The following is a 10,545-nucleotide window of genomic DNA, read 5'->3' as shown; positions in this document are numbered from 1 at the left end:
GTAATAAATGTTATTTGCAGTTAACAATTTTCTTTTTTCTTTATTACAATATTTATGGCAAGACTAGGTATATAGTTTGTTTAATTGCCTTTTACTTCTAATATATTATTAGTGTACCCCAGTATCCAGCAGACACACGTTTTTTTTTGTGATAGCGGGCAATTCGGCTGGTGGTTCGCCTGCAGCATGCAACACTAACTACACCGATCTACGCTGGGGTATGTGGGGGGTGTGGTACCTTCCCCGGTGCGAGCTGGGCCAATTTGTGCCGAAGCGTGCTCGTGCGTCGTCCCACACTCAAGTTGTACTATGTTCCCGCATCAGAGCGAGGGTGATCCATCTTGTAAAGAGCAGTGGAGCAAGAGTTAGATAGATGACTTACAGTGAAAATCTAGTCCACTTCCCAGTACTAACTACAATTAATATAAAATACTTATATTATGAAACTGAAGAGTTTGTTGATCGCACTAATCTCGGGAACGGTTGGAATTTATTTTATTTTATAATTTTTTTATTAGGTACTAAAGACCGTGTATATTACGAACAATAGAACCGGCAATGAAAAACTTTGCGCAAGGGCGAAAATATACTCATATAAAATATATAAAATATACTCAGCGAAGATTCATAGGACGGGTAAATATAAAAGTTCGAAAAATATATCGATAGAATATTAATAGGGACTTCTAATATTCAATCAATTGTTATCTATAAAAAAAGTGGAGTCCCGTGTCCCCTAGTGGGGTATGGGACAGATGATATACATCTGTTTCACTGATCGATATTGTTTATGGACAAGTAGGTGATCAGCCTTCTATGTCCTGCCAGACCGAGTCATTTTTTTTGCGTCTCCAGCGGTAATCGAAATCAGGACCCCTCGGCTCTAAGCTCACGCGTTAACCACTGCACCAAGTAGGCGGTCATATTTTATTAGCATGTTATATATTCAATCAATTGTTATCTATAAATGTTCAGGTAGTGCTGGTCGTATATAATTTTCTTTGGGATTATTAGCCTGAAGGACTACTTCATGTTAGCCCGGACACGTGGGTGAACTGAAGGTTCACTCTGCTTCACATGGTTTGTTCTAATCCCCCTTGACGGGGATGAGAACCTCGCCTATGGCTGTCGCATGAATGAAGGGGGTCGGAAGGGCCGTCGGTCGGGCGCTCACCCGGGTGGGCGCGGGAACGTGCATAAGGGTCCTGGTCTTCGTCTTCGTCTTCGCATATTATGCGGCCCCACCCGTGGCCATCTATAACATAATTGAAAAAAAAAAAGATAAATGTCAATTTCTAACATTATAGTCACACTGGTTATCCGAGATTATGTAATAAAACGTATTACAGAGTCAGCAAGTAGTTATTTAGATTAAACTGTGCTGTGATAAGAATCGGACGCATTCTTGTAAGTTCATCTATCCTACCTAGAAATTTTTCGATCATAAAATATATAAACGAATTACGATAAAAAGGTTATACCGTTTCTAAAATAGCATTTAAAAAAAATATATTGTTTTTCATAATCTTCCGGCAATTGGTCTATTTATTTATTTATTTATTTATCTTATTGGCTATTATATTAATTTTTCGGGTTTGCTTAAAATCTTGAAGCATGTAAAAAGCATGATTCATGGATTCCTGAATTAAAAAGTTCAGGGATACAGATAGAAAGGGTTGGGAGGTGTAAGGAAATGGATACGATCTTCCAGCTCCCTTATTTAACTCACGAAACACACTAGTATCCACATGCTACTATCAGACTCGATCTTCTGTGAGGATGTGGTACCTTCTCCGGTGCGAGCTGACACAAATGCCGAAGCGTGCTACCCTCCTAATATGAACACAGCTGGTGTTTTCGAGGGGAAAGTTTGCGAGGTTGCATAGATATGTATTACTTTTTTATGTGATATCGGGCAACTGAGCTGGCGGTTCGCCTGATGGTAAACAATCACCATCACCCGTGAACAGAGCAGAGGTAGTGCCGGTGCGAATGTGCTTCCCGCTTTTAATGGGTACGGGATATGGAAAGAATTGACGACTGGAAAGAAGGAATGGAGTGGGAAGGATGAGGAGAAAACAGGCCTCTAGCTCCCCCACAATACTCTTATTATTTTATCGGTTAGCTATAATAAAAAATTGTTGCAGCCTCAATATGAAAGCTCTGGTTTTTGATGGTAAAAGTCTGTCAGTCAAATATGATGAGAACTATCCTATGCCCAGGATAGAAAATGATACGGATGTTATTGTGAAGGTCGAATATTCTGGAGTTTGTGGCACGGATATACATATAATTCAGGTATTTTTAAATTATGTTTCTTTCTTCTGCCCATAAAGTATAGTCTATGGTCCATATTTTCACACAGGTCTACATATGCCTAAAAAATGCGAGTATATGTAATGAATCAATTTGGCTAAAATTTGATACGGAGATGGTTTGAGGCCCTCTTACGGGCTATTTTATCTTTGTCTGCGTGGGGGAAGCCGCGGGCGTTGGGCTAGTGAAGCATATAAAATGTTACCTATATACAAGTAAACATTATCACAGATGATTTGAACTTTGACCTGGATAACACAAGGGCATAAAAACACTAATTAGTTCAAATTAATGGTATAAACCACGGATTACATAATACTACTAGTATAGTATTATATTATCTGTGTTAATACTATACTAAGTAAAACAAAGCGCTGTTCTAACACTCGCTTAATCTAGTTTGTTCGTATACCAATACTAGCTGCGCCCCGCGGTTTCACCCGCGTAAGTCTTTATCAAATATGATATATATGAATATATAGTATAGTTGCCTATGTGTTCTTCCAGTTGTCCAGCTATCTACGTACCAAATTTCATTGCAAACGGGTCAGTAGTTTTTGACTTACAAACTTTCGCGTTTATAATAGTATTATTTATTATTTTTAAAATGCTTGACCCTAATTTTTTATCTTTATTTGCTTTTTTTAAGTTTATGACATGTACATTTTACAAAATGTTATACAATACTAGCGTTTGCCCGTTGCTTTTACGCATTAAATTCGGAGTAGTTTAAGAGATGTTAGTATACATATAACCCTTTTCCTAAAATCACTCTTATCTATTAAAAACAAAAAACGCCATCCAAATCCGTTGCGTAGTTTTAATGATTTAATCTCACACTATGTAGTTATAATAAAAAAAAAAAACATTTTTTTTACTAACATAGTCATAAGTCATGTTACTGACGTTTTTTTTTAATGTCGTAGCGGGCAACTGAGCTGGTGGTTCGCCTGATGGTAAGCGATCACCACCGCCCATGAACATTCGCAAAGGTAGGGCCTCTGCGAATGCGCTGCCCGCTTTTTTGGGGTAAGGGAAAACGAATGGATTAACGACTGGAAAGAAGGAATGGACTGGGACGGGTGAGGAAAAGGAAACGGGCCTCCGGCTCCCCCACTCACCATACGAAACACAGTGGCATGCCACTATTTCACGCCGGTTTTCTGTGGGGGTGTGGTACTTCCCCGGTGCGAGCTGGCCCAATTCGTGCCGAAGCGTGCTCGACTCCCACAATAAATATAGAAATATAATACCTACTATAATATTAAAATATCATCTTTTAATTAAATTAATACAGTTGCTGTTCCTTTTTTTCGCCAATGGAAGTTAACAGTGTAGATTAAGAAGTTACATATAAAGACATAATATTGGTACCTTCTCTGAATATATGAAGTTCCCCTCGCAAGTTAGTTAAGATACTCCTCCGAAACAGCTGGAACGATTTTTATGAAATTTTATATGCATAGTAGGTAGTTTTCATACGCCACTTATTTTAGGGCGAGTTTCCAGCATCAAAGGAGAAGCCCTTACCCCTTGGACATGAGTTCAGTGGAACTATAATCGAAGTGGGCAAGAAATCCGTCTTCAAAGTTGGACAGAAAGTTGTCGTTGACCCCAACTGGTAAGAATCCTGTTCTTTAATATCACAGATAATATTATTATAATATCGACTACTAATAATATGAACCTGCAGAGTTTGTTTGTTTGAACGCGCTCATCCAACGAACTACTTAATCAGTTCCGAAACACACTCCATTGCTTCCTTCATGATCCCTAAGTGAGAACCACAACTTTGATCCTAACTATCTTGACAATCTATTGGTGTAATTTTGTATTGGATTAAAAAAAAATCTAAATCTGAATTTAAAGAGTAAACGTTTATAATATGTACCTAGGTAGGCTAGGTACATATTATAACAATTACTCAAGGGAAGCTCCAAAAATTATTTTTTTTTGCATATTTCAATGCTGCTTCCCTTCTGTTGATCTTATAGTTAAGTTATATAACCGATGCTCTTCCTCGGTAAATGGACTATCTAATCCTTCCTACATAATATTATAAATGCGAAAGTTTGTAAGGATGTGTGTGCGTTTGCACTTTTACGCAAAAACAACTGAACCGATTGCAATGAAATTTGGTACGTAGACAGCTGGACAACTGGTATAACATATAGGCAACTTTTTATCCCGATATTCCTACGGGATACGGACTTACGCGGATGAAACCGCGAGGCGTAGCTAGTACACATATAATTTTTCAATCAGCCGCTTTTTCCTGAGATAAGCGCGTTCATTAAAGCTCTATATCAGATCGTATTATCTTATCTGTAATATTAGTATGCTTCCTCACGTAACGTAAACTGCTTAGCTTTCCAATCCAATATTTATAATACGACCAGTTTCTCGAAATATGTACATCTAATCTTAATACTTTATCTATAACATTATAAATATTGAATTGATTACATATATAGGTAATATTATTCTAATTTTTTTGTGATAAATGACTAAAAAAGACAATTATGATGAGTTATACTTGTATTGCTCGTCTTGTCCCCCCCCCCCAAACAAATTTTATACTGATCCCCATTTACACGGGCGCCGCTGTCTGAGGGGGCGCGGCGCTAAGACGTAGACTGGTCAGACCTAGAGGGCGCCAGGGTTTCATTACACACGGGCGCTACACGAGCTGGAATCGCCCCTGGATCCATAACAAGCTCTTGCTTCCAGCGCCTGCAACCTCTGCACCTTCTGCCGCAACGGCAACTACCAGTACTGTCTCACAGCCGGAATCAACAGTACCATAGGTATATTCAGGGACGGCGGATGGGCACAGTACGTGAAATGCCCTCAGGATCAGGTGTACGCGTTGCCTGATGGCATTACTACCAAACAGGGTAAGATACCGTATACATCTATATCTACCAATGAGGTCCCTTTTGTAATTTTTGTTATCCTACTAATATTATAAATGCGAAAGTTTGTAAGGATGTGTGTGTTTGTTGCTCTTTCACGAAAAAACTACCGAACCGATTGCAATGAAATTTGGTACGTAGACAGCTAGACAACTGGAATAACATATAGCCACTTTTTATCTCGATATTCCTTCAGAATACGCACTTACGCGGGTGAAACCGCGGGGCCCAGCAAGTATTAAAATAAATGTATTCACGGTACATTTAGCAAAATCATTTTTTTAATTAATTTAATTTGTTTAATTTTTTTTTAAATAAAAATATTTTTATTTTTTATTTTTTGTGTTATCTGTCTGTATCTTTCGAAGATTTCCCCGATACCAAAGAAGATAATCTGTACTAGACGCTGGTCGAAGACCTTTAAATTCTAGTTTATAACGGTTAATTGTTTGTTCTGTACTAACTTATCGATCGTTTAAATAACTATATAAAGCGTACAAATTTGTTTATAAAAGACTGTCTGAAATAAAAAAATTTGAGAGGTGTCTAGGGACACCTGGATGGAACGAAGTTCCTCTCGATTAATTAGTGAAGGAATTGTAATAAAATTTTATTTTTTAAGTTATAATAATATTTTTTTATTATTAACAAATATAATGTTATATAAACTTAATCAGTAGGCTCTGTTCAATGCGAAATAGAAATTATTTTCTTTAATAAATATTAGCTTGCTTTCCATAAGAGAGAGAGAGAGACAGACAGAGAAACATGCGACGCCGCACAGCTTACAATAGCTCGCTATAGCAAAAAGTGTCGTGACAACTTTCGTAAGAATTTTTTCCGTCTAGCTCCCTTTCACAACGCGATAAGGTACTTCGTTCCAATAAAATAAAAAATCGTTATCTTATAACTTTAAACGAGCAATTCTTGTATATATATATATATATATATATATATATATATATATATATATATATATTATTTTATTATATAGTTTATATATATATATATATATATATATACATACATATTATATAATTGGAATCTCGGAATCGGCTCCAACGATTTTCATGAAATTTAGTATATAGGGGGTTTCGGGGGCGATAAATCGATCTAACTAGGAATTTTATTTAGAAAATGTCATATTCGTGTTTTATTCGTGTTTTTTTTTTCCTGACGTCTATTGGTGAATAATAATACTATTTTGCTTCGTAGATAGCTGGACAACTGAAATAACACATAGGCACTTTTTATACCGATATTCCTACGGGATACGGACTTACGCGGTTTCAACCGCGGGTCACAGCTAGTAAGTCATTAAAAAACAAAGCTTATAGCTTGTCTTGGTTTAAAAAATAAAAGTTTTGTTTTAGCTGGCCTCTGCGAGCCATATTCCTGCGTCGCTCACGGCTACGACAGAGCGTCACCAATCCCTGTTGGGTCTAAAATACTCATTGTAGGAGCTGGAATTATCGGTAAGCTATTTATTCTTTTCGAAATTAAAAACTTTTTAACGGATTTTAAACGCGATTTATTCATTATATTATTAACCCGACATTTCGAACACTTTACAGCGAGCGTGGACACGGGAGACTGGTCTCCGTTAAAAAGTTTTTAATTTCTAAATGTATAATGCTCGCGTAAAATCAAACACAAGAAAACACCATATTTATTCTTTTTCTACAGTTTCTACTATTTTTATTTATTCTTTCTTTTGATACAGGTCTCTCTTAAGGGCTATGCCATTGCTTAAATTTCACGATATGTATTGAGTTTTACATTTTATATAAACTGTATATTATATCCTACTAGTATTATAAATGCGAAAGTTTGTAAGGATGTGTGTGTGTGTGTTTGTTGCTCTTTCACGCAAGAACTACTGAACCGATTGCAATTAAATTTGGTACGTAGACAGCTGGACAACTGGAATAACATATAGGCAACTTTTTAACCCGATATTCCAATGGGATACGGACTTACGCGGATGAAACCGCGGGGCGCAGCTAGTTACAAATAATTGTTACTTTTACTTTTAAATTACATTTTATTAAGTTGTTTTGTAAGACCGTTTATGAATTCATTTCTTTATGATCCGAATTTTTGTATTATCTTTATTTGCTACAATAAAGTTAATGAGAGATATTTTTTTTTATTATAATATAAAGAACGGAACACTATTTTAAAAATTGTTTTCATACTATTCTTAATGTATACATAATGGTATTAAGCTGATGAGTTTGTTTGTTTATTTGAACGTGCCTATATCAGAAAATGCTCGGTCGATTTGTATAAAATTTTGTATACAGATGTTTCTTTGGATAGCATACGGCGTGTGTCGGGTAGTCTTATGGTTCAAATCAATTTCAGAGATTTTATAAAACTGAAAAAGTCCTAGAAGATAAAGAAGATATTTAATTTACTAACACATATATAATAATACTAATAATAAATTTAAGAAGAACAAGCATTACAAAAATGATATAATTACGTTAATGAGATTATTAAATAATACTCGACAATAAACAAAACATAATTATCTCAAACAAACCGCAAGATTATACAGTACTCAGATACGATTTATCTAGTGTTTCATTAACAAACGAATTTATCTGTTTTATTTACATTTGAATCCGTATGTCTCTTATCAATGTATATTTTACCCATTTGTAAATATTATGTTTTATTTGCGACTCGCGGTCGCATATAATTATAGTAAAAAGACTAAAAATACAAAAATTAAAAATGCGAAAGTTTGTAAGGATGTGTGTGTTTGTTGCTCTTTCACGCAAAAGCTACTGAACCAATTGCAATGAAATTTCGTACGTAGACAGCTGGACAACTGGAATAACATATAGGCAACTTTTTATCCCGATATTCCTACGGGATACGGACTTACGCGGGTGAAACCGCGGGAAGCAGCTAGTAATATATAACTGCGATATATTCGGATTATAGATATATAGTCAAACGAAAAAAAATTCCTTGCATTGTAGGCAAATGTTACGGATTATAATAATCATAGATAATAACGACAGTTTGTAAGCTCGCTAGTTAGTCGTTCTTAACGGTTTTTACATAAATGTTTTTTATATGAATGTTTCTGTGTAATATGACAAATAAATGTGTAAATTTATTACGAATAATATAATAATACAATTTTTTTCGGTATATTTTAATAGATTCATTGAATATATCCTAATTACAGGTAACCTATGGCTCACTACATTACATTTGCAAGGACACCGGGACGTGACCGTCTCGGAAATGAACAAAACCAGACTTGATATTGTTAAGAAGCTTGGTAAACAAATATTATTTATTTATTTATTTTTTATAGTACATATTACCGAAAATTAAATTGACATTGTAAAAAAATAAAAAAGACCATGCCGGCACAAATGCACTATAAGGCGGCCTTATTGCTCAAGAGCAATCTTTTCCAGGCAACCTTTTTGTAAAGGAATGTTTATCGTGTACGCGATGGCACAAAGCAATATTTATATATTATTATTTTTAATTAGGTTTACTATTTTTAATATAAATTATACATAAATTACATTACACATCCATAAACAAAAATCCTTTGCTTCAGTAAAGAATAAAACAGAATAATATATGTAAATATCTATATCATATAATAAATTTGACGAAATTATAATAAAAATGCTTATATAAATAAAAAAAAAAAGTTTTGTTAAAGATTATATGTTAAAATCTTTCAGAAACCGGTTACAGGCTGGTAACACCGGACGTGTTGGCGGCAGAAAAACAGTTGTATGATATTATTATTGATTGCACAGGTAAACTAAATAACAATATATTTTATTCTCCTAATAATATATTTGTTCCTACTGCAGGGACACAGGCAACCTATGAGAGTTTAGCTTTATACATGGGACTAGGCTTTATAAATTATTGTATTATTGGATAGGCTACTTTTCTTATGATGATAGGTTTTGCACCGATTCGTTATGCCCAAATAAATTAAATAAATCAAGCAATTTTTGCTAGTTTCGAGCCTCCGCCCCGATATTTTGATTGAAGTCAATTAAATTGTTAAATTGTAAGAATTTAATTATTCGTTTCAATATAACTATATACGAAATCGTGATACCTCAACCGAATTTATCCTTGCCTTTAATACTAATCAAAAACTTTGTACGTAGGTGTCGGTAAAGTGATGGAAATAAGCTTCAATTATCTTCGTCATGGCGGGAAATACGTTGTGTTCGGTTGCTGCCCGCCGAACCACCAAGCGTCGTATGTATTCTGTTAAAGCGCCATCTAGTTTTATAGTGTTGAAACTAGAAAAATATTTTCTGTACATTTCCTACACTTATAATCCGTAAAACACAATTTTTGTTATTATTTCAAAGTACTGAATCGATTCAAGCCAATTCATAATGACTAGAATACATTTTGAATATGAATATTAAGTATGTTGGTGAAATATAACACATACATGCTTAAAAAAAACTCATCTATTTTTATTAAAATTTTCAGAATAAATCCATACATTATTTACGACAAGGAATTGACAATAATTGGGGTTAAAATCAACCCCTTCAGTTTCCCAAAGGCTATTGGCCTTCTTAGCGCAATGGGAGACAGGTGAGCCTAATTATTTATTCAGAAAATTTATATTTCGGGCTAATAATATAATTTCCCGCCAAATACCAGCCTTTGTATCCGCCTTTTTTATCATCTTATTCTAAATTCAAATTCCAATTCTAATTAATTTCTTCTAACGCAATTTCTCGCCAAATAGGACTTGTTTTATAAGGCTTGTACTTTTAATTTTATCATCAAATTCAACATTCAAATTTATTTATTTATTACTTCAACCCGTACATAATATATTTTTATAATTGTTCATTGTCATTAAATACTTACTTAAAAACACTTAATTCTTATACATAAATTCATACAAGTATTAGAAATTTATAAATATGTTGTAATATTTCAGATATCTGGATTATGAAAAGCTGGGAGTGAAGACATTCGCTTTGTCGGAATATAAACAGGCATTGGCTGCGTTGAAGGATGGATCTATTTCGAAGGCGATATTTAAAATTGAATAAAGTTTATATTAATTAAAAAGTACATGACAATTTTTCTTCCTTTGCTTCCTTCCAAGTTAACCAAAAGATTAGATTATGTTAAATATATATTCTGAATGAAAACTAAACACGTTTTATGGTAAATTATTATTTACTAATAGCAAAACATCAAAATTTCTGCATAATCACATATTATCAAGATAAACAGTAAGTACATTTATATATCAGAGCCATCTATTGTCATTGACACAAAT

At 34.3% G+C, this 10,545-nt stretch overlaps 1 protein-coding gene across 1 annotated transcript; it reads left to right on the top strand.

Moving 5' to 3' along the window:
• The first annotated feature begins 2,154 nt into the window (after positions 1-2,154).
• On the top strand, positions 2,155-10,312 carry LOC119838172 (D-arabinitol dehydrogenase 1-like). Its single transcript, XM_038364015.1, has 9 exons — positions 2,155-2,298; positions 3,813-3,937; positions 5,047-5,213; positions 6,605-6,706; positions 8,437-8,532; positions 8,954-9,031; positions 9,398-9,491; positions 9,735-9,842; positions 10,198-10,312. The coding sequence occupies exons 1-9, from the start codon at positions 2,155-2,157 to the stop codon at positions 10,310-10,312; spliced, it is 1,029 nt and encodes a 342-aa protein (XP_038219943.1).
• The last annotated feature ends 233 nt before the right edge of the window (positions 10,313-10,545 follow it).

This window comes from Zerene cesonia, unplaced genomic scaffold (genome assembly GCF_012273895.1).
Source record: "Zerene cesonia ecotype Mississippi unplaced genomic scaffold, Zerene_cesonia_1.1 Zces_u001, whole genome shotgun sequence".
Lineage (NCBI taxonomy): Eukaryota > Metazoa > Arthropoda > Insecta > Lepidoptera > Pieridae > Zerene > Zerene cesonia.
Note: the sequence above shows the minus strand (reverse complement) of the source record. Positions and strands in the feature narration are given on the sequence as shown.